General features: G+C 37.1%; 5 protein-coding genes across 10 annotated transcripts; 3 read left to right on the top strand and 2 right to left on the bottom strand.

The window, feature by feature from the left end:
• Positions 1 to 909: 909 nt before the first annotated feature.
• LOC110850909 (nuclear pore complex protein Nup205) lies at positions 910 to 8,414 on the top strand. 2 transcript variants are annotated; one of them, XM_035853213.1, is made up of 14 exons: positions 910 to 1,454; positions 1,525 to 1,696; positions 1,770 to 1,991; positions 2,090 to 2,270; positions 2,351 to 3,590; positions 3,672 to 4,007; positions 4,098 to 4,256; positions 4,327 to 4,412; positions 4,499 to 4,791; positions 4,903 to 5,288; positions 5,403 to 5,552; positions 5,627 to 6,871; positions 6,991 to 7,635; positions 8,193 to 8,414. In XM_035853213.1, the coding sequence occupies exons 1-14, from the start codon at positions 1,257 to 1,259 to the stop codon at positions 8,268 to 8,270; spliced, it is 5,391 nt and encodes a 1,796-aa protein (XP_035709106.1). In that variant the 5' UTR covers positions 910 to 1,256; the 3' UTR covers positions 8,271 to 8,414. The 2 variants fall into 2 exon arrangements, with proteins under 2 accessions (XP_035709106.1, XP_021954204.2); XM_022098512.2 differs by having other exon boundaries at positions 4,324 to 4,412; positions 8,193 to 8,412.
• LOC110850599 (lactosylceramide 1,3-N-acetyl-beta-D-glucosaminyltransferase) lies at positions 8,407 to 14,503 on the bottom strand. 4 transcript variants are annotated; one of them, XM_035853217.1, is made up of 4 exons: positions 14,052 to 14,503; positions 9,853 to 10,194; positions 9,562 to 9,771; positions 8,407 to 9,461 (listed from the first exon to the last, which is right to left on the bottom strand). In XM_035853217.1, the coding sequence occupies exons 2-4, from the start codon at positions 10,111 to 10,113 to the stop codon at positions 8,814 to 8,816; spliced, it is 1,119 nt and encodes a 372-aa protein (XP_035709110.1). In that variant the 5' UTR covers positions 10,114 to 10,194; positions 14,052 to 14,503; the 3' UTR covers positions 8,407 to 8,813. The 4 variants fall into 4 exon arrangements, with proteins under 4 accessions (XP_035709110.1, XP_021953726.1, XP_021953728.1 ...); XM_022098034.1 differs by having other exon boundaries at positions 14,056 to 14,503; XM_022098036.2 differs by lacking the exon at positions 14,052 to 14,503 and adding an exon at positions 13,268 to 13,549.
• A 2,882-nt stretch (positions 14,504 to 17,385) lies between these two features.
• Positions 17,386 to 19,807, bottom strand: LOC110851349 (akirin). 2 transcript variants are annotated; one of them, XM_022099087.2, is made up of 3 exons: positions 19,625 to 19,807; positions 18,995 to 19,063; positions 17,386 to 18,930 (listed from the first exon to the last, which is right to left on the bottom strand). In XM_022099087.2, the coding sequence occupies exon 3, from the start codon at positions 18,922 to 18,924 to the stop codon at positions 18,391 to 18,393; it is 534 nt and encodes a 177-aa protein (XP_021954779.1). In that variant the 5' UTR covers positions 18,925 to 18,930; positions 18,995 to 19,063; positions 19,625 to 19,807; the 3' UTR covers positions 17,386 to 18,390. The 2 variants fall into 2 exon arrangements, with proteins under 2 accessions (XP_021954779.1, XP_021954780.1); XM_022099088.2 differs by lacking the exon at positions 19,625 to 19,807 and adding an exon at positions 19,252 to 19,521.
• Positions 19,808 to 19,928: 121 nt separating this feature from the next.
• Positions 19,929 to 22,326, top strand: LOC110850991 (tRNA-dihydrouridine(16/17) synthase [NAD(P)(+)]-like). Its single transcript, XM_022098612.2, has 8 exons — positions 19,929 to 20,081; positions 20,149 to 20,384; positions 20,460 to 20,583; positions 20,660 to 20,741; positions 20,827 to 20,904; positions 20,982 to 21,177; positions 21,265 to 21,516; positions 21,597 to 22,326. Exons 2-8 carry the CDS (start codon positions 20,203 to 20,205, stop codon positions 22,171 to 22,173), a joined length of 1,491 nt encoding a protein of 496 aa, XP_021954304.1. The 5' UTR covers positions 19,929 to 20,081; positions 20,149 to 20,202; the 3' UTR covers positions 22,174 to 22,326.
• Positions 22,327 to 22,584: 258 nt separating this feature from the next.
• Positions 22,585 to 23,933, top strand: LOC110851315. Its single transcript, XM_022099050.2, has 5 exons — positions 22,585 to 22,908; positions 22,971 to 23,058; positions 23,125 to 23,222; positions 23,301 to 23,434; positions 23,502 to 23,933. Exons 1-5 carry the CDS (start codon positions 22,843 to 22,845, stop codon positions 23,596 to 23,598), a joined length of 483 nt encoding a protein of 160 aa, XP_021954742.1. The 5' UTR covers positions 22,585 to 22,842; the 3' UTR covers positions 23,599 to 23,933.
• Positions 23,934 to 24,019: the final 86 nt, after the last annotated feature.

The following is a 24,019-nucleotide window of genomic DNA, read 5'->3' as shown; positions in this document are numbered from 1 at the left end:
TCCAACTATGGAGTTTAAATTAGACACGTTCTTCTACAGTCCCATTTGTCGCATGTATGCATTCCTGTGCCACCTCTCTCTCCATTCCATGGATCGATGGCTGTGTAAATAAACTGCGCTTTAGAATTTGCAGACTTTTTTTCAACAGACCAAAACCAGACTGCTACAATTTGCATCATAATGTAATAACACAAAGGAAATGGATATGAAATGGTGGCGTGACGACGACGACGGTGTGAAAGTATATACCCTCTCCTATACAGCTGCTACGTACGTACATACGTCCAATTGTGATCTTTTTATGTGGTTTGGTTTGCATTTGCAAAACTGGAAGGAAGAGAGATTACCTTCTTCTGGTGCATATGTATGTACAAAGGCAAGTATTGACATTTGGCACTCGATGCGAAGAGTTGTCTTTGACGATGTGTTGGTCTTGTTACCAAGCAAAAAGCAAAATCCGAGAGAGAACCTGACGCGAAATAGGCAAAATGAAGAGATCTGATTCCCCGGTTACACAACAACACGCACGAATGAATGCAAAATGGGGCAGTAATCGGAACGTCCTATTTATTCCAGTACGGTTTCCTCACAGCTTGGATACAAGAGATGAGAATTATTTCATCCCATAATTCCTGTCTCATTATGAATCTCATGACTTGAGACTTGTCACAATTTTCTCTAAAAAGTGTAATAATAAACAAACCATCATTTGAAATAATTGCCAATTTTTCAACTTGTTGTCACTATCACACAAACCATTCGCGTCCCCCACTTGTACTACTTCTAGGTCAATGTCATGGCCATACTGAAACAAAAAGTGGACTAAAATCGTATGGAAGTTGGTCACATTTTTCGAACCAGGAGACGCCCTCTCGCCGCCCAGCCCAGAAGGAAGAGGAAGGAAGGCGCTGAACAAAAATTGCGGCAACGAATATCGCTCTCTTCACCACACTTTACTTAATCCCGACAATTCACATTCATTCAATTGTTTAAGTTTAACGTGCTATGACATAACTAAATATTATTAATTATTGCCAATTCACACTGCCTAATTTCCTACCAAGTGTAATTATTTTTGGGGAAAATCCACATCCGACTTGATAGAACAATGACAGTGGTTGCTGCAGCTGAGTAATTTAATTTTTGTGTTTTTGATTAGGTAGGAGAGACATTTACAGTTTAAAGACAGTTTACAAGTGTGGACTTTTGAAGTAAGTGAGTGAATAGCAGTTGTGGTGCTGGTGGGTGTGGTTGCAATGATGAAAGTACTGGAAAAGGGGAGCGACTTCGCGAGCGAGGTTGAGATCGGCAGCGGAGTGTTGTGGCTGCCGTACAAAAATATCCTCCAAATTGTGAACCGGGCTGTTCAGGACAATAGCACAGAGGCTTTCACAGAGTTGGACACTTATGCACAAAAATGCAAGTCCGATTTCGTCAATTTTCTTAATTATCGGGTAAGTGGAGCAATTTATAAGAGAAAGCAGTATGTATGGATTTGGTCTTGAATTGCAGTTGTTTTTACAGGGAAAGAGTCCGGCAGATCGGGAGATATTGAAAAAGTCGACGTCTGATGGGATTTCCCTCAATGGACAAGAAGCTCGTCAGATACTTCATCCCCAACTCATTAATGAGACGTTCCTACTGTCGGATATTTTCGAAATTAATGAGTTCTTGGCATTGGACTTGTTGGCAACAGGTTGGTTTTTGCAATGAAAGAAAAGTGGTTATTTGTCATTATTATGAAATTAACTCTGCTTAATTTACTTTAGCTGAATCATTAAAAGAAGAATATCCAGGATGGGCTCGTGGCCTAATTGCAGTCTTCCTCTACTACGAAGGTCGCCTGTGCATGATTCAAACAATTTCCTCGATGGTTATAGCCATTCCGGGGAGAACTTGGTCCGAGGAGTCTTGTTTTCCACGAGTCTACGAGATTTTCAAAAACATTATGGGCCACGTATTCAAGACTGATATGATGGATACGTTGTTAGGTGAGTAGAGAAAATGCTAATTATCTTATATGGACAGTATAATTACTATAAATTCAAATATGTCTACATAATCTTAATTTGTATTTACCATGTTTTAGACCTATTTGGAAAATGTGATACAAAAGTTCAGCTGGAACTACTGGACAGAAATTTAGCTTTAGGCGACTGGCGTCACCGTTTTGAAATCAATCGAATGGTCACTGGAATTCAAGAAGGGATTGGTTTCATAATTTTTGCACTCTCCGCTCAGCAAGATCTGATTTGGAAAGAAACACTTCGGTAATTTACTTACTCGTGTAATTTCTATTTATTTGCGTATGTTAAAAAATAATTGACTTGTTGATACTCGCGCAATCTAGAATCTTGGAGTATTTGAAGACAACCATAAAATCGGATGAAGACTTTAAAATGGACAAAGGTCAAAGCTTGCTAATAAGTTCTGTCCTGTGCAGCATCACCAACCACCTACGTCTTGGCGATTATGACCGAAACTTTGCAAGAGACCTTCTCAAATATTTAAAAGATTATGACAGTAAAACCCCTGAAGAGGGAGGATTTCAATGCCCAGAGCTTTTCGAAATGTTTAGGCTAATATTTCATATTGCGACGCATAAAGCTCTCTCTGAAACAAACCTCAATTCCTTACATTCTGGTTCTGGCCTAGGAAGCAACTCCGCCGACATCGTGAGAGACGATGAAGACTATGAGTTCAAGAGAGATGTTTTTGCATACATGAGGGATAAAATCTTTTCCAACCCTTCTCTTTACACATTTGAAGAGAACGTTGTGAAAAAATATCACCAACTTCTCACCGACTTTCTTACTTTCATGCCAATGAAGGTAAAGGAGATGAAGGGAAGATCAGATGATGCTGCCAAGACTGCTGCATTATACCAAAATCAAGGATTTGTACGCCCTTCAAGCTTACCTCAAGAGTATGAAAGCTTCCTGGAGTGCATTGGAATGTTTTATATACACGACGAGGAAAACCTTAGCACTGATTTCTTTGACCCGGATGTACGACACCTCTCACTGAATAAGTTTGCTCGAGGGACCTGCATCGATTCACCTACAATGTTTGTACCGAACGCAAAGTTCCTGACAGGATTGGCCAAAGGAGCCCCCGAGGACATTTTCGAACTGATGAAACAAAACGGACACAATTTCTCATTTGAGCATTTCTTTGAGTCCATTATGCAGTACCTGTCTAGCTTTGGAACTGGGGTACAGGTCAACGTCAGATTCAATGGTCCCAACTTATTTACCAGTGAAACTTTCCAACGAGTCGTGCACGATTCAGTGAAAATTCAAATGAATCCTGCCGAAGTTGAAGGAATATGCGCGTATCTGGATCTTGTTAGAATGATGTGTGAGAACTCCGTAGTGGTTTCTGGGTTTTTCACTAATCAGAAACTCCCTTGGATTCGTATTTTACTTGAAACTGCCAAAATAAGAACCATTCCTCGTGAAATAAGGGCAAAGATGATTAGCACGGCTGCCTCCATGATATTCGAACACACGAGTTGCGATATCGTTAATAACGTTTGGGAGATGTTTTATCAAGTCCGTCTCGTTGGGCAGGATAACGTTGATCTAAAGGTGAGCTAATTCATAGTTATTATTAAATAGTATTTATTATACTTACTAGCATAATTACAAATGTATGCTACGTTTATGTAGGACGAACTTGATGAACATGAGGCAAGGATGGAAGTGTACCCATTGACTATAAGCATGCTGAAGCTGTTGGAGTCATTGGTCAACGCAAGATTCAAGAGGATGGACAATGACCCGAGTGCTGATTTAGAGAGCGGAAGTTTGGACAACGGAGCCTTTGATGCGTACGTGTCCTACATTCGTGACACCGTTTTGATGCGAGCCATGTACCGGTCTTACAAAAATATGGATGAGAGATGGGAGATATCTGCGTTTGCGTTGGAAATCTTATCCAAATTACTTGACTATGTTCCCCAACTTATGCTCCAACTATTATGTGGCTCACCATTTTTACGCTCGGTACGTATATATATATATGGCCATATTGGAACAAACAATCTGTTTTATGCTTAACCATAAGATAATGAAATAATTATTCTTGTTTTATAGATTTTTGCAACTTTGTCAGAATGCATTACAGCTCGTGAGTCTTCTCCAGACGTTTTGCCCTCGGTAGATCGCTGTTCCTTAGCCTGCTTAAATCTTGTGCGTCGAGCCATGCACCGGCAGGTTTATTTCTTGCACCGAAGAGAATTGAGTTCAATTAGGGTACGTTTATTGGTTTGACATGACAAATATGTAAAAAGAATTAATTGCTGTTTTTATACAAAACCAGAAGGAATCCGTGATTGTAGGAATGCAAGAGCTCCTCATGAAAATTGTCCCAGAAAATGGAAAACCAGAAAACATTATTTCTATTTTGAAGTAAGTTAAAATTAATCGTATTTAATGTCCGTTACGGTACATGCATAAATAACCAATTATTAATAATATTTGTTATTACCTTACAGATATATAGACACCTTACTCCCCGCAGACCATAAACAAGCAGCGTTGGATATCCTTTCGTTAACTTTAGCTGATCGCGATGATATTGACGCTCACTTGTACGCAGCAGTGATCACCGATACCAACCTAGTTTCCCTGCTGCGCTACATGTTCATTAATTCCTTATATGAGCCTGCATCAGAGGAGATGAAGAAGACAATTCTTGAAATTATTCGAGCTAGTGTTGGGCACTCATCACCAAACATCGCAATGATGTTGTTAGGAGTTGATAAGAAAATTGATTTTCAAAATGCAGGCATGCTTTATATTTTCACTTGTTGTAACTTAAGTTAAATTAATCAAAAAATATACACTACAAGGAGCATAAAAAGTAGCTATATAAAATGTATTCATTTATTATTTTTAGGTGTGTCTGGCTATCCTCGAACTGTACTTCACGCAATTCTCGACAATGCTGCCACTTTACCGGACGCATTTGCAACTTTGCTTACTATGATTCGAGATTGCAGACTCTGGGGTCCATTACTGCGATACTTAAAAACAAATCACTTCTTGAGCAATTTTATCAAGGAGAATTTTTCTACCATAACAATGGACGCTCAAGACGTCGGAGACTTTTTAAAGTGTGTTGCTGTTGAGTTAAAAACAACAGCTACGCCGGGCCCGCTGGCAAAAACAATCATTGGAGAGGGTTCCTTCAAGTTTCAAGAAATTTTGAATATTCTAAACTTGGACGAGGATCCATTGGAAATTCCAGACATGGAGTTTTTTGATCAAGATAATGTCATGCAGGTATGTGATTAATAACATTTGTATATCTTAAATTTGATTTAACCATGTTTACTTGATGATTCTATTTCGAGTTTGTTTGCTAAAATAAATAATTGTTTATTCAATTATTTTCAGGCTATGAAGGCTTGTGAATATTTTGACCCGAAGCTAAAAATTCGCGTGATTCGAGTTGACATGCTTGAAAATCTGTTGAAAGAAGAAATTTCTAAACTAGAAAAGAATACGGTTTTGAAGTTACGGCACACGGTTCATTCAGAAGCAACGGTACCTACAATTGTTGCGCAGTTGCGCAGTTGTAAACTTTACAAAGTATAATATAATTTTTTTTTGTTTCGTAGGAGGTGGTAAAATTTGCTGCCGAGTTCAATACTAGCCGTTGGAAAGAGGCATCAAAAGCAAACATGTTTGACGGATGGAGACAATGCTTCGAAGTTCTTGTGTTGAGCACGGAAACCTTAAAGCTAGCCGGAGTCGACTTCGTCACCAGTATCCTTCGAATCCTCTTAAACAAAGTAACTGGAACGAGTACTCCTCGTGACTACTTTTGTCGATTGGCTGCTGAAACTGTGTTAACCTTGAGTGCCGTGATGGGAACTTTCAAGGATCAAGTAAATTCTACAACTCTCAATGTGATTCTTAACCATATTTGCAAATGGATTGCGGAAGAACAATCTGCTCGTGTGCGTACGACTTTGTACGCCGCTGTTCTTCACGTTCTTCGCATGTTCAAAAGTGTTAATGACACAGGGAATACGACTATCGCTTCATTTTCCATGATTTTAGAACACATCTGCAAAGACTGTTGCCAAAGTAAAGAAATCCGTAAAATGCAGGCAATGTACATGATGGGAGAAATTATACGACTGACTGCAGACAAAGGGTTCGTTGGGACCAACTACGGTAATACTACTGGAATTGGATCAATGAACGCTTCAATTAACTACGGAGGACGGGATGAAGGCAGCGGAGACTTTCACGAATTCTCTACATTCAATACAAGTAGTATATCCCCCGTTTTGCCAGTCAAACAATCTTTCCACGTCCACACAGATTCTCCAATGCCCAAAAAAGTTAACGCTACATCCCTTAGGACTACGAGCCCTAGTGCGAGTCCCCTCAACATCATGTCCTACATGTTTGCTAAAGGCTTCTTGGGAAACTTGGTGGAAGAAATTCTCACCGTAGACGATAGCGATCTCGTAAAGCTGTTTTCTAATCAACCAATAGATGTTCACATGAAGTCACTGTACGTGTTTGAGGCAAAAGTTTCATTGCTCTGTCGATTTGCGTCAACTGGTCGCCGAGCCATAATGTTTTTAATGGATACGAATGTTGTTCACAAATTGGCGGACATGCGAGTTCTTCAAATCCAGTACTTTCAAGAGGATAATTCCAGAGCAGCTTACCCAGAACTCACGTCACGCGACTTGCACAATATTACCGGTGGGAGTAGCTTCCATGATCTGTCAATGCCAACAGCGCCAACTAGAAAGGACGTGATGGATCTTTTGTTTACGAACATTTTGAAATTATTGCACTCAATGGTGGATGCTGCACCGAAAAATGTTCTACTTGTTGAGCAGGTTAGTTTAGTATTATTGTTTTATTCTGACAACTTTTTGCTGCAAATTTATTTTGTGGAAATGACCTGGATAAGTATATTTAGTATTGTTTTTAATGCTATTTATTATTTTTTTTACAGATTTGGCACTTTTTCACGACTCATGACCTGCCACTATCAAATCTCATTAGTCGCTCTGTGATTGAAAGGGACGAACCCAACGTGGGATGTTCCCTTACCCTAGCCTTGCTAGCAAAGATTGCCAAACATCTTCCAGCCGTGGCCTTTAGCGGGCGGACAAGTGTCATGGCAAGAGTGTACGACATCCTTAAACTGCACGCCAAGCACCCAACGTATTCCGATTTTAGAATCAGGACAGTTCGGCAAACCTTTCAACTGATGCACAATTACTCTCACAACACTGATGCAACTCGCGAGCTTAAGAGTCAAGGCAATTCTCATCGATTTCGACCAATTGTCAACAACGAACTTGCCTACGATCTTCTCGAGTCCAACCCAGAAGAGGAAGTAACATTAGGAGTTATTACCAAAATAATATCGGACATTGCTGCAACGATTGTAAATTGGAATGTCAGTGGTGGAGGCAATAAAACCAAGTGGGATTCCATGACTTCAATCTTGGAAATTGGGCTGGACATGGTACACGAACATGTCGAATTGTTCCTCACTGACAGCAAGTACAAAGCGTCCTCTAAGAAATTTGTTGAAGACTTTATTCCAACCTTGGATAACAGGCTGGTTAAATATACATCGGATGCAGCAAAGGTGAGAATAAATGTTCTTCTTTTGGAGCTATGCAGTAGTATGCAGTTACTGATGTTGAGCAGGATTCTAGTCCGGGCAAAAAGTCCTGTTTTGATGGGAATCGAGCGTGCACGCCCTCATCCCTACTTCTGCACGGATTCATATGAAATTTTAAACTTTGTCCTAGAGATGCGAAATTTGGCATGCACATGCACCAACATATGCTGCATCATAATACAGCATCAATTCCCATTCCGTTCGCTATAAATTTTTCAGGAAAAATTAAAAACCAAATGTCATCCCTATCATTGCTTGGTCGTTGATTTTTCCTGAAAAATTTTTAGCGAACGGAATGGGAATTGATGTTGTATTATGATGCAGCATATGTTGGTGCATGTGCATGCCAAATTTCGCATCTCTAGGACAAAGTTTAAAATTTCATATGAATCCGTGCAGAAGTAGGGATGAGGGCGTGCACGCTCGATTCCCATCAAAACAGGACTTTTTGCCCGGACTAGAATCCTGCTCAACATCAGTACGTGTATGTAGTATATTGACAATAAATTATTTTGTTTCAGATTATTGAGAAAGGTGAATTCACTGCAATGCTCCTGTTGAGGATTCGTCGACTAGTTCATGCCCCCTCCAAAAATTAGCAGACTTGATTTCTAAACTACCACAATTTTTATAACTTTCTTGTATAATAAATTTAAATTGTACTGATTATTTATCACAGTCAAAAACGACGACAAATGAATGTTTATATGGCTATTATTATCAATAAAGTATTTATTAGGTCATAACAACTGTAACAACTTTATTTTTAAGTAGGTGCATCACAAATGTATCAGTACAAAAACTAAAACAAGATTTTGAATATTCAATAACAAATTAGTGGGGAGTTCGATTAAATAAATAAATTCAGTAAATGCTTGTAAACATATCAGCAGAGTTCATGGCAAAAATTATATAATCTTGAAAACGACTAAATGCTATATTCAAACCCCACATCCTACAATTAAGTTGACAAAAATAATGTAAATATTAGGAACACGAATTATAACTACTTTGTATGTATTATGGCATATTAAGAAGAACAAGTTGTATCATGAGATGAGTGATGATTAGACAAAGTACGACGTATCACAGGTAGATTATTATCAACACCATTCACTTCAGCAGCAACATCAGCTCTTTTTTCAGCATAGGAGGATGAGTGGGAGGAAGGGAAAGTTTTGGCAAAATTCCTCCATTCGTCGGTAACATTTGATTTCGCTGGCAGTCAAAGAATGAATAGTGACAATATTGTGAAGAAAATGGCACGGAAAGGTGGTAAATTTGTCTTTTATATTCCAGCCGACATAGATTTCAGGAATGTCAACTACCCCCACTTTGAGATGACTCTCCCTCACCATGCCGGTTAAAAAGACGTCCTCAAGATGGAAAAGTGGGTTGTTCAGAGCGGAATGGTACAAGTCAGCCCTAGCTGTGGAACCCAAGATGTAGTTGAAGCCTCCAACAAAGTCTGGGAAACTCCCCGCGACCCACAAGAAATGTGGCGTGTACCATTTGGAACTTGGATCAGAGTCAATTCTAATGTTTTTGTATTTATGTCCAGCAATGAGATTGGCTCCCGTGGGTATGTCCAAGCCGAGGAGAAAGTTAAGAAGGAGGGGTGTATTTAAGTAGACGTCGTCGTCAATCTTAACCATGTAGCGGACATTTCCACAATGACGATTAACCCATTTGAGCATCCGTAAAGTTTTGATGGTGAGGTTGAGATAAGATTCCGTAAAGTTGTCAAAAATCATATCCCCATTAACGTTGGATTCAGTGGTCAGTCGACCCTGGAAAGAAAATGCAGACACATTTAATTCATTTACGTGTTTTTATGTACATATGTATACATCGAAATTGACATTAATTATTTAGAAATATTTTGATTACCACAAACTCTTCCGAAGCTCCCTCTGAATCACCGACGAAAAACAACGCTTTGATACTTGAACCAACTTTGAATTCAGGATACTCTTTGGCCACTATTTTCTCCCATGTCGTGAGCTGTTCGTCCAAGACGATACGGATGGATTTTCGTCTTTCAAAATTTTTTGGGGCTGACGTGAACATAAACAAGAGAAATTGCCTGTTTCCCGAATCCTATAAGAACACAGAATCAATTATTAGTTCATCCATGTTATGATCTAGCTCTGATTTTGTAAATAAATAACTTAATAGTACTTGACACGACTTGGACTCTTCTGGCTGCACGTAAGCAGTATCATTGTCAGGCAAAACGACAGCCCGTGTTGAGGGTTGAATGGCTTTCATAATGTTACTGACGACACTGTTGTCTGAAAACTGGAACACGTCCGTGTGGAGTCCCCGTGACCTTGACGAGAGAACGAAGACGAAGCCCATGAGGACAATTGAGAGTAAAAGAACGACCCGCTTCCATTTCATCCCACTCCGAATCATCATTCTTCGAAAGTAGGACAACATTGACGACACAAAGAACAGAATTGTTTCTGAAAGGGGGGCAGAAAACACAACTCGAAGATTGTAACGTTCTGGCGGTCATACCTGGAATATGGAAAAAAATAAACAAAATTGAAATTATCAGCCTATGCAGTAAATTGACTATCGAGTAAACGCTTGAGTAAGAGTAAAACATCAATTGTTCAGAATTATATATTATTTAAAAAAATATATTTTGGCAAAATAAACTTGGAATTAAATTAATAAAAGAGAACAAGCAAGTTTTTCTTCCAAACTTAAAATTTTTCTAATTACCTAGTCATTCAGGATCAATTAATCAATAATCAAATATCAAATTAAGTTCTTCAAAAATTGGAAACATGAAAAAGTATAAATGAAAAAAAACATCAAAATGTCAAAAAAAAACATCTCTTTGCCCGGTTTGAATGATTTTTCTGCCGGTGACTGAAATCAGCGATCAGCCACTGAATCTGTCCATCTAAAATCTCTTTCACTTTCGGATTATTCTGATTTTTAAATGCATGTGGACATAAAATTACTTACTTAAAATTTCGACTTTTTTGCCATTGTAAATGACAATCACCAATGACACAAACTTTCAAACTGACCAAGCCATCCGAGAACAAAGATAACTCGCATGACTTTATTTTCCAAGTAAATTACATATTTATTGTTGACTGACTCATTTACTGCTTGGTAATTTTATTATTACTTGCCAAGTGACAAAGGATTTTCCATCCTTCCTCGAAATTAGTTGAGCCATGATAATCAGTAGGGCAGGAGAGGCAAAGTGAATAAATTTTGAGGCCATCAATGGCAGGCAGATTGTGTTCCATTTCATTCAACAAAGCCTTTTCTTACAAAAGTTTTTACGCCATGCTTCCAGCTACCAATCGCAGATTTAAAATTTAAATCAAGTTTCGACAAATGTGGTAATTTTGTGGCATACATTTTTGTGGTTGAACCGGAAATTATTTAACCACTGCATGTAGAGCTGCATAAGCTCTGCTCTTATGAGATTTAAAGGAAACAAAATTATGCACTGTTGTGTGAATCAGATCTTTCTAATTCCATTTGCAAACGAAGCATATCGGAAGGAGGAATATCGAAACAAAAGGTTTGCTAAATTGAGACACGACATTATTATGCTAAATATGTAACTATTATTATTAATATTCAGTACTTTAGTTCACAGAAGTTATTCTGATAATTTGAGATTAACATGGTAATTTTTACCAAAGTCAATTAACATCCATTTATCCATTCATGAGGTTGAGTATGAATGTGTTATAAAAATGTATCATTCTTAAATGACTAAACCTTTGTCACTGCATAAAGAAATTTAATTCCTGGAAGCGTTAGTAGTTTTCTTTCCAAGTTAGTGAATAAGCATGTAAAGAAATCACTGATTTTCAGATCTATAAATCCACTTTGTGGTAAAACATACATATTAACAACGAAAAGTTACACCGGATCCAGAGGTTCAAAATGATATCGAATAAACACAAAAGTTGTGTGAGCTTTACCCAACAATTCTCTCCAAGCGTGCCACCTCATCCTTCATAACGATCGTTCCACTTATTAACAAAACTCTGTTTCTTCGTACTGGCTTCGTCATTTTACGGGTTAATAAAGTTTGACTTTCTCCCATTTCTACATAGCCCAGGCAGTCATAGTCAGGCTGCAAGTTCAGCAGTATTAGCAGGGTAGCTAAAATTGGTCAAGTCATACAAAATATGGCCATTGTCCACCGTTAGCATTGTAACTTTGGTCGGTTTTGGTAAAGATTAATCAAAATCCAATACATTGATCGACTCCCAAATTCGAGCGATCTATTGTGAGACTGACTGAGAATATGTGCACATGTGTGTATGCGTGTGTTGTAGGCTGAATGGGTGTCACTTTAACCTGCTGAATATTTTATTCCATCTTTTCATGAAAATTACATACTTTCACTATTTGACCCAACCAACAAACCCTAAATCTCAATAAGTCTTAAACACTGTTTCTCCTCTTCTTTTCTACGATAAACTGTTTCTAGTCACAGGAACTTCGTAACTGTCTAGAATGCGTTACTAATCACTGTTTAATTAACGAGGGAAGAAGTGAATTGTTGTTTGCAGAGTTGGACTATCGAACTTTTGTTGGTGGGAAAATTGGTGATGTTTATTCCGGATCTCGGATCTACCGAGAACAGCTCCAGCAGTTCTGCAGAGCCGACTGGTCTGCAGATCAGAGACAGTGATTCGAAGGTATGGAAATGAAAATACGGAGAGAACGCAGCAGCAGCAGCACCCGGAACGAATTCGATCTTCTCGGAGCACTGGGCTACCAGGCAGTAAAAAGAGGGGAAAGTTGTGGACGAGAGATTGCATCTTGTGCAGGCAGCAGAAATAACAGTTTTTGCCTCTGCAGCTGCCCCTTTCCTAGAGAATGCAGTGAAATGAAATCCAGTTGTTCCTCACATTTTAATATGCGGTCTGAGATATGGACCTTTTTAGAAGGGTGTCGATATAAAAACCACTCCGATAAAAAATATATTTAGAAAATATTATGGTTTCCAGGAGTTTTCACAAATCAATGTGCTCCAAATTATTTTCTATCAAATTTTATTTTAAAATTAGTAAGATTATCGAGCAAACTCTTGATGTGGGTATTCTGAAAAATTGTTACTCGTCTCGAGTTGTATGAAAATGAACCATATATGCACTCCCACTATGCATAAGTAACACGCTCACAGTCTATGGTCATGAACTTATTTACTTTGATCATTACAATTGCAAATCATTTTCACTTTTGTTTTAACGAGGTTATTGCCATTATGCGTTTGAATTTAGTGTGGAGTCTCATTAATTGCTTAGCACTCATCTGCATTACACGTGTTGCGAAATAATATAAAATATCCAGCTGAAAACTTGCAGGGGGATAAGAATACTACGCCCACATGTCAAGTTTCTAATTGAGAGCGTTCAAAAATACTCTTTCTTTTATTATTATTTTGAGATGCACTTTGAGAACTTTTGAAGGATAAAAAACGTATTGTACTTAAACCCGGCTTAACTTGTTTGTTCTTGTCATGCAAGTATAAATGGTCTAATGCCAAATTAGAATAAGGCAAGGTTGTAGAAATACATATAGTGCAAAAATCACGACTTACTTTTCGAATTATTAAGTAGAATTATTAAAATTCGCACAACTTCAAATTATGTGGCAATACCGATAACTACATACTTTGCCAATAGCACTAGATAAATATAGTTGGCAATAAATTATGCCGATTCAATATTCCAGTTGCAGATTAGCGATCAACTAAACAACGTATACACGTGAATGTGTACTACATACGATGTGATAATGAAAATAATAATTAGTCGTAATCTTTTACTCGGTACGGTAACAACCCAGCAGCCGAGTAATTATGTATGTATGTGGTGCAGTATGTACGTAATTGTCAGCCAGGCCAGGCGTCTCATGTATCCTCGTCGTGCGTGTCTCATTTACCAATTCGTTCAACAAGACTACATCTCCCCCAACAGTATGACCAATACGCCTGCATACTACGCTTATCGGTCAGCCTAAATATTTCATGAGTCTGATCTTTATAAGTATACATATTATTTTGGCATATGTTGTCAAGCTCAAAGTGTGGGACATTTCCTAGCCGCAAAAATTTATCGCAATGATGTAATACATCTAGTTTGCATTCTGACGACTAAAATGAGACTCATCACAGTTCTGGGGAGGAACTGAACAGCTTCTAAATAAATACCAAGACCTGAAAGATGTCATCTTGCGCATATACGAATATGTACACACATATTATTCATATTTGCAGCCAGCAGTATTTCGCATTTTCTTATCTTAACTGTGCACACAAATGAACATACTTTGTGTGTGCATGAAATCCGAACCGAACCATTAAAACTTTTTTGTATACGTACTTACTTGTTATATTCGTCCATTCTAGAATCCAAGTTATTCTATTATTACACTAGACACGAGTAATATATGTGCATCTGACATGATCTCACATTTATTTTCCGCACAAAATGTTCTATCTTTTGAGACTCAGTAAAGATGATTCCTAAATGAGAACAAATAATTACTCAGCTAATACGGAGAGGACCAACACAACCGGCGTTTCACCACGTAGAACTGAGCCTCATTCCATATATTCACCGTCGTGAACCGTGTGGGGCACAGGTTGATGAATACATGAATAAATAGTGACTCGAACCATGTATGAATTATTTGGATTAACGTCACAACGATGATACGGCACGATAGCAAAGGGCATAATATTTCGAGTCATGCCCTCCCTTTTCGAACCAATATTAACTATTATCGACTCGATAATGATGATGACTCGGAAAACGATGTTGAATTAGGAGGTCTTTACACAAGGAATAAGGTGGACGTACATAAAACAATGAATTCCTTCTCCTGCATGCGCTGACACTGGGAGAAGAAGGAAACTGAAACTGAAGGAAAAGAGGATAAAATGCGACTTTTCAGTCAATATGTGTATATCTTGTTCGTCGTCGTAAAATATTTTTAGAACCCAAAGGAGAAGAACGAACCCTATGAGCCGGATCGGACTGTAGTCGAAAATGAAAAGCTATAAGTATGTATCACTTCGCTACCCTGTCTGTTCAGATTATGGTTTCAAAGCTGCAGCTTAAGAAGAATGAGTTGGACGGGACGGTTGTTATCAATAGAAAGAGGATGAGGGTTAGAATTGGAGTACCTTAAAAGAAGAAGAAGAAGCAAGCTCACTTCTGCCACGGCATTCTCATCCAGTCAATGAATTTCTTTGTCATCTTATGGATTTCTTCCAAGCTTATAAATATATACGTATACTTCCTCCGGTTGTGCGGCTATGGATTTCTAGACACTTTATGAAAATGAACAACTGCAGAATTTCTCAAGGGCAAGGGTTATTTCAACTGGAGCACATTATGAAAGTGAGAGTGAGTGGGCCACATCCAGCAAGTAGAACAACTCAAATTTATTAATCTTTTAATTTTTACATCCAAAAGTTTGGACTTTTATGGGTTTTAATTTTTGTTTAAATACATACGATTTTGTGACTGATAACACGTGTATTGATATCGGTAGCTTGGATGACGAACTCATTGACAAAATAATATTTAATTAAATATGTGTCATATATATGTATTTCATTTTCATTTGTTATTGAGATTTTACAAACTCATTATTTTTGAAAATCTATAGAATATTATTCATAGTTGCATATAGCATATGTGGAAAGTACATATTTTAATTGTTTAATGTTTTAGAAATCACGTAGAATTTAGTTTGTCATGCATAATTAAAAGTCAAACTTCCAGCCACCGAAGTGATGCAAAGAATTTTCAGTGAAACAAAATAATATTTGAGTGTATGCAAGTACATAGATGCAAAAAATCTTCCAACGCAATAACTACAAGTTCTTATTATAATCTAAGAACTACAACTACTAATTATTTTTGTACTGCATATAATCTATCAATGTCTAATAGAATAGACTTATTTTTCAGATTATGTAACAATAATGATATTTTAAAGGTCTTAATCAGGTTATGGGTTAAATGACTCATAATATAATTATGGAAGTAACAGTCATACTTTGAACATACAACATACGGGGATATCATGCTATGTTATGGATTCTCGTACAATTATCGTGCCTCGAAATTAGCCGCATGGCAAAGCATATGGATGGAATTGAATCTATTAGGGACTGTCAAAGAGTTCTTTTGTGTTCCACCTGAAAGGTTGAATGTCTATTTATTTATGCCAGGAAGGAAACGGGAGAGAATATTGACCGGATCAATACTATTAAATAATGGCCTATCAGCTCGAGGAACAACTTAATCTGTACATACATAAATATGTCTCAAACCCTCTTTGCTAACAATGCACTGTCAGACTGTATGCATGCACAATATTTGCGAATTTATATGTACACCTCTACATACTTGCCAAGGTACACAGTTAAAGATTTATCTATTTTGAGGCAGGTATTTTCATTTCTCTGTTACCGATGGTCCTCAGGTAACAGAGAAATCATGTTTAAACGATTCATCTAAATGAATGCAGTGCTCTAATTTGACGTCCAAAATTTTCATTTAATTGCACTGTTAAACTATTTAATTGCACTTTCACTTGCATTCAGAATACAAAAAATAATTTGCATAGCACTCGAAAAAAGGAATATGAGTAGCCAACACTTGAACCGTCATGTCAATTTTCTTTCCCCTCAAATGGAATTCAATACAAGTCGACAATCTACAATATCGTCGGTTGCAGTGGGAGGGAATGCCAAGGAAAAATAGATTATTGATGCACAAAGCAAACGGGATAACAATGAAAGTGCAACTCACACCCTGAATTTTCCTACTCATTCCATTATTACCTGTAAACTGCTTGAATAAACAACTGCAGCTCTTCCCTGTATGCAAAGTATATATGATATGAGTGTATTTACAAGTCTGAATATTTGAGTATGCAAAAGTACACTAAACTTGCATAAACCTAGGAAGTCTGCATCCTGGGGTAAAGATGTATGAATAAATTGCAAAATGCATAATAGTTATTACGACGTTCTCTAAAATGAGGACATCGCCTGCCGTATAAGCTCATATTTAGTTGAGGAAATGGGGAAGACGAATTTCGATTTTATTGCTCTTATTCGCCCGTTGAGTCCAGAATTAGATGATTCTAGATTGATAGGGCAATTTCCCCCTTCTTTCTGTCTGTGGTGCTGGTGTGATGATGGTTGACTGCCTTTAAATTCTATAATATTCTGACAGGAGAGGAGAAAGCAAGTCGTCGTAGGTATCTGTTGGTGTGGCGTGCGTGCAGTTGCAGAATTCAACTCAAAGTCACCACCGTAATTGTTCCAACCTTATTGCCCGACTCGTCGCCACCCTCACGAGAAGAGTTTTTCATCGACCAGAAACACCCGCCCGCTCATTATCGGTTTATCACCTTCCATCTCGTGCAATAAACTGCACGCGATCTTTGCCTCATCGATTTAGTAGTAAAGGCAGTTTAGGAATTGGTAGTAAACCAATAAGAATTTCTATGCTTTCTTTTATGGAAAAGTTCACTAAAATAAAACGGCATTTTCACAATGTTTGCTGAAATCTGCATAATGTATGTTTAGGAATGGTATAAAATTCGTAGAAGTCTTGCAGATTATAAACAAGTTTTCTACTACATGCTTCTATTGACTATGTTACTTATGCCAAAAATTAGTGTGTACCAGAATTTTTCATATCAAGATTTTTATTACAAATTCGAAATGTCACAATTTATCCAAAGGGAATTGTTTTCTTCTACAGTATAGTACAGAATTTCAACAGGAGGTTGTAATATTAATTTCTGATTCCTTATGTTCGTCAGAATTAAACAAATTTGTAGAGAATTCGATCTTAGGAAACGCTTAGGAAAAATGGAAGCCAACTTTGGAGTCGGCAATATAAAATTTGAAAAAAACATCGATCAGTCTAATGTAATATTGGACAAGTTTTTCATCAAGTAGATAATTTTAAATATTGCTCATCACCTGCAAACACACTTGCACTACATAACTCACCTGAACTTGTCGACACGACATGAGAACACTTCTTTTGAGCAGTAGGTAATGTATTACAACAATGTGTCGAATTGCTATTTTGATTTTCTTATTACAGCGACGAGCAGTATGCATAAGTAGTAGCAGTACCTCCTTCTACTTATTTAATTAATAATTACATACAAAACTGAACGAGTAAATATTAGTCTAGAGACTGACAGATATTTTTGACGCGATGCGCATTATTCAAGTTTTTTTATCATCGATTTGTCGAGCTCGTTCAATCGAGAATACTTACTATACATTACCATAATAATAATTACTATTAAGTGTGTACCAATACGAGAAAATTGTAATTGGTAACAGATCATCATGCTAGGAAGGAAACAAAATTGAGCATTTCCTGACAACGTGATTGATTCACGAAACAAGGCCAAATAAATTAATGGCTTTAACTAATTAATCCTACAGATCGACTCCAATTTTGAAAGATTATATTTCAACGCTTTGCCATACAAATTATTGCAAGTAATAATAACCCCATCCCAATTTTCAATGTGAAACATCTACCCGAAAAATGAAGCACAATATTATCTCTAGTTTAAATTACGTAAACAATACTTTAGATACACTATAAATAAAGAAATTCTCAGAAGACAACTTTCCCACTCACCAAAATTTCTAATAATCGTATAAAATTATGACAGATAAGAAGGAGCTGCGGAATTTTCGAATCGCTTTTGAATCTGGTCGTATGTGAACTTGACAAAGGTGTCGTATTGCTCGGCCAATTTGGCATTCAACACCTCATCATACAGCTCTCTAAGGCTATCCTCCCTGTCTTTTAGTAATCGCTCACAGATCATCCCCACTTGTCGAAAGGTGAAGAGATGCTTGTCTTGTTTAGTTTGATGGTGAGATGATGACGCTGGTGACGCCGGAGTGTCGATTGAACCATCAGAATTCGAAGGGCTAGGTGGACCACTTGGACTAGTCGACCCGTCCCGTTCACCAGAACTGTAGTACAACTTTTTTCGACGATGCAGCCGTTTCATCTCCTCCCGAATGCTGATAGAAATTTGATCCATGTGAATCTTGGGAGTCACTTCAGCAAAGGGGGAAGGTTCTTCCTCCTTGGTTGGAGTGGTCGGTGTCATCGGATTAAATCGACGACGTTTTGATGGTCTCGAACAGATAGGGTCCAAACTCCGCTTTAAAGTTGCGCATGCCATATTTGTCTATTAAATCAAAAACAAATTGTTAAAAACATTAAAAAATATAAAAATGATTACTACCACTTACAGCTACTTTCTTGGTGATTCAACAAGTCTTTTAAAAGTCGATTGGGTTCTCCACCTTCTTATTCGTCCTCTGAAAAAAATATTATCAAATATAGAACACAAAAAAATGGATATTATTATACTGAGGGGTGGCAAATTCTAAGATTTTGTTGTTTTAGTTAAGATCGCATATGTATTATAAATAATATTTTTAATTCAAATAAAGGGTTGTAATTCCCTAAATTAACACCCCTTAAAAATTGTCAAACTTTTGTTCACCCTGATCCAGATGTGTAAAAGCAATTTCCTTCTGATAACAAATTTTGCGAATAAGTCTGAGAAACATACAAGTCTTAACAATGCAAAAAAATTTCTGTTATCGAACATTAAAAAAAATCAGTTTCTTTCTTTAACTCAGCCACTTTGTGTCTATTTTTCACATTTTTCAATAGCAAACACTAAACCAGTTACGCCCGAACAATATTAGATAAAGACGAAAATTTATTTTAAAAAAAGCAAGTCAAAGATTAAGCATATTTCCAAATTTAAACCAAATGCTTAACCTCAAACCTCACTAAAGAAAAGAATAAACCCTCGTAAAAAGTGTTTATTACAAACCCACCCTCCATCCGTACTATCATCTCTGACTTACCTACAAGTATAAAAAACGACTCCTAATTTCTCCTAATTTCGCTCCCATCCAAGAGAAATTAATGGAAAAAAGGAAAAGCTTTTTGAAATTGAATTACTTAAAACTAAAGAATATTATTTTTGTCTTTTTGTATATTTTGTATTTTTCTGTGTTGTTGCTGCCTAGTAGTGGCTGCCTTTCCTTTTTATCTCCTTCTTGAGAGTTAGTGGAGTGAGTGAAGCTGCAAAAAGTGCCATCTACGCCTGCCAACACCATCGCAGACCAAAAAACTTGGAAATCTCATTTCTCTCCAAATTGCACACCAATCCGCCAGCTAAGAAAATCATGTGCGATTTACTCATACTTTTTCAACTACGGCTTATTGTTTCTGAAATAGATTCGAAATCCTTTTGGTTCGTGGTTGATTTGTTATAAAAGTGTTTAAAAGGGGTGCTCACATCAGGTCGGCAGCTGAGATGTAAGTTGCTTTTGTAATTATAATTGGTCATATTGAATTTGCATTGATTTTCTATTTTTCTGAACAGACAGCAGAAGGTAACATAGGTGATTAGAGGAGGTGTCCTTACCTGTGGCTCTTGATGGAGGTGGATGGAGATGAAGGGGACGAGAAGAGGTCCCTGCCGCGTGACCCCCGTTCCTTCAGGGACAAGTATCCCCCCGAGGTTAGGGATTGGTGGGAAAAGGTGCTCAAGGACCCAAGGCATATCGTGGCCCCCATGGTAGATGCGTCCGAGCTGGCCTGGAGAATGTTGTCCAGAAGGTAGTAAACTTCGTTAAACACTTTGAGCCTTTTCACACAAATGTACAGATTATTAATATAGCATTCATTTTGAAGATACCAGGCTGACCTCTGCTTCACACCAATGTTGCACAGTCGAATTTTTTCGGAAAATGTGACGTATCAAACGGAAAACTTATACAAGGATGTAGACCCGGCGGATCGACCACTGATTGTGCAGGTTGGCTTGAAGTGAAGAGCTTGAAGTGTTCGTGCTGTTTGAAATGATTAATTTTAACTTAGGTTTAAATTTTCAGTTTTGTGGCAATAATCCTGATGTGCTAGTAAAAGCGGCTGCACTTGCGAAGCCGTACTGCGATGGTATCGATATTAATTTAGGTATGTTGACATATTTAGATTTAATTCCTGTGGGGGTTGTTAAATCATTGGATGGGTTTCTTTATTAATCATTTTTGTCTTGCAGGTTGTCCCCAAAGAATAGCAAAGAATGGACATTATGGAGCCTTTCTAATGGAAGAATGGGATCTAATTGCCACAATGGGTAAGATTTACACTTCAAGTTAAATTGCTTGTTCTTAATGCAGATCAATAATCAGTATTTATTTGTTGTGCTCGCAGTTAGAAGAATACGAGAAGAAGTTTGTATACCAGTTAGTTGCAAAATCCGAATTTTTCCAGACGTTAAAAAAACTATACAATATGCTCAAGCACTAGAAAAGGCAGGTTGCTACATGCTTACAGTTCATGGACGAACACGCGAGCAAAAAGGGATGGACACAGGAATTGCAGACTGGTCTTATGTCAAAGCTGTCAGGTGGGTATATTTTTCTATTTATACTTCTACATACAATCTCGCTGATTAACGCGAATGAACCTAATTGAGACTTATTATTTGAAATAGAAATTCAGTCAATATTCCTGTCGTTGCAAATGGAAATATCCAATATCTCCCCGACGTTACAAAGTGTATTAGCGAAACAGGCGTGGAAGGGGTAATGAGTGCCGAAGGGAACTTGCACAATCCCACAATATTTTCTGGAAATAATCATCCCATAACCTGGGAATTGGGACTTGAATATTTGGATTTAGTGAAAAAGTATCCTTGTCCATTAAGCTTCGCGAGGGGACATTTATTTAAAATTTATCACCATTTGTAAGCCAAAGTTAAATTGTTCCGCTAAGCTATTGCAAACATTATTTACTTACCTGATTAAATTTATATTTTTCTTGTAGGTTAACAATTCCAGAAAATAGCGACATTCGACAATCCCTTGGAAGTTCAAGTTCATTTGATATCCTTCTACAAGTGACACTAGACTTGAAGGCGCGGTATGAAAAATATACTACGGGTCAAGCTAAATGGATTCCTCCACTGGATCCACCTGAAATTGCAAAATTACCCCTACCACCTTATATTTGCCAACCTTATGTCAGACCTCCAAAAAAGCCCCAACCTGATCCCGGACTATCAGGCGACTTATGCAATAGTCCTGTAGGAAGTAAACGAAAACTGATTATTCCCGACAGCCTTTTAGCATCGATACCCTCTGGAACTAAATTATCCAATAATAAGTTAAAAAAGATGTCAAAAAAGCCAAACAAAAATTGGGGTCTGCAAAAGAATCCTGTGATACTCTGCTTAAACTGTGTTAATCCACGAGGGTTAACATGTGACTTTACCCTATGTAGAAGGTGCTGCAGAGCAAAATGTTATTCAGATACTTTGGATTGCAAAGGACACAAAACATTTATACGACAACATCGAGAGTCTTCGAAAAGTAGTTTCGAAAGACTTGATGATGAAAGTTGATTTAAGCAAAAATAGTTGTCTAATAAGGCATGCAATCACATATCCCATAAGTTTGGTATGTTTAATTATCATAGTACGCACTTTATTACACTCGTGACAAATAATAATATAATTAGTTACTGAATAAACTCTAACTTACTACGTTTTAAAATAGTTGTCCGTGTTTTATTGCATATGCATGAATGACATCATGGAGAAAGTCGTCTACGTCTACCTCTTGATGAACTCATACCTGTATATCCAGTAAAAAAAATTATCCTTTCTTCTAATACAACGCATGATGATATCATCACTTATACTGTCGGCTAAAATAAAGTAGGATCTCATCCAAACCAGCATCAGCATAATCCTATATGAGACAAAAAAGTAGATAATTTTGGGTTTGTGCATGGCTCATTGTGTTGTGTTTCAGAAGGACGATTGCACATGTTCACGACTAGAAGAAACCTTTTACTTTCTATAGATTCATTCAGTAACATTGGAGTGTGCAGTATGTTACATTATTATGGTGACTGATAATAATTATTGTACTCATGCACTGATTCACAGGAACAGTTAGCAAGATGAGTTAGTTATTGTGCATTGAATGGGCTACCAGTTTAAAAATATACAACTTTTTCACCGAAATATTACCAATAGAACAAATGAAAGTATTCTCAACTTCTCATAATGAATAACTTGATCGGATTTGAGAATGATCGATGGTACAAAATCGTGAGTGTTGCAGATAACACGGTAATAACTCAGCAGTATATTTTGTAATTTTGTGCATTTTAATTGCTTTGCTAAATATTTAGGTGGTGCAAGTCGAAGGGACCAAATTAATTTGTGCCCCGGAGGATGAGACTAAGCGAGACTATCAAAGGTTCCAAGCAATTGCTCAAGGTAAATGATTGATTTTCTTCGAATTAGGACGTTACACTGACATTATTATTACGATTTATTAATTAGATGACGGAAACTATCGGCTAACCTCAAAGTTTCAAAAAAGCACAAATTTTATCCAAGTTTGGGACTTTCTTCCCCATCGCTCTCTTCTCATACAAAAAGTAAGCGACAAAAACTTGTGATAAATGTTAAATAAAAATTGCATTATTGTGACTTAAAATTTATTCGATTTTTTATAGAAAAAAAGTGCAGCAGAAATCTCGACGCAGATATGGAAATGTGAAAATGTGTTTGGATTAAATTGTATATTTTTCGTTATTTCGGTGCCGACTCCAAATAAGTGTTTGAAAAACATGAATTCTTCAGAGAAAGGGTATTTTTACGCTTAATGTACTTAAATAATCATAAAAATGAATTGAGATAGTACCCTAAAATTGCAGAACTGGACAGCAAATTAAAGTCGTGGAGAAGACGGATGCCCAAATGACCGGTGATTCGTACACGCATTGGCGACTCGATCCAGAACCATTAGCTTAATGATAATATTTAGTATAATTGGAATTTCCCCATAATTTCAAATAATTCATGTCAGTATTTTTAAGCATCTACAAATATGTATTATTTAATTTAGCAACTGTTGGCACTATTTACCTGTGATATAAATAAGTTAATATGTATATATACTTATGTAGGCATGCAGTCAAAATACGCATTATTTTTTATTTTCAATTTTGTAATCTTTAGTATTCAAATGTAATACCGTCCTGACCAACTGCCTATACATGTAGTAACTGCAATAATCTGATGGTGCAGATAATCATTAATCACAGAAATATGATAATAATAAATTCTCAGAATAATCAAACGCTAAATGTGGGGAAGGGCTTTAATTTTGTAGTATGACGTTTTTTTCATCGTCTCATCGCCTTTAATCATTTAAAAGATCTCATACTCTCAC

Source organism: Folsomia candida, unplaced genomic scaffold (genome assembly GCF_002217175.1).
Source record: "Folsomia candida strain VU population unplaced genomic scaffold, ASM221717v1 Fcan01_Sc006, whole genome shotgun sequence".
Lineage (NCBI taxonomy): Eukaryota > Metazoa > Arthropoda > Collembola > Entomobryomorpha > Isotomidae > Folsomia > Folsomia candida.
Note: the sequence above shows the minus strand (reverse complement) of the source record. Positions and strands in the feature narration are given on the sequence as shown.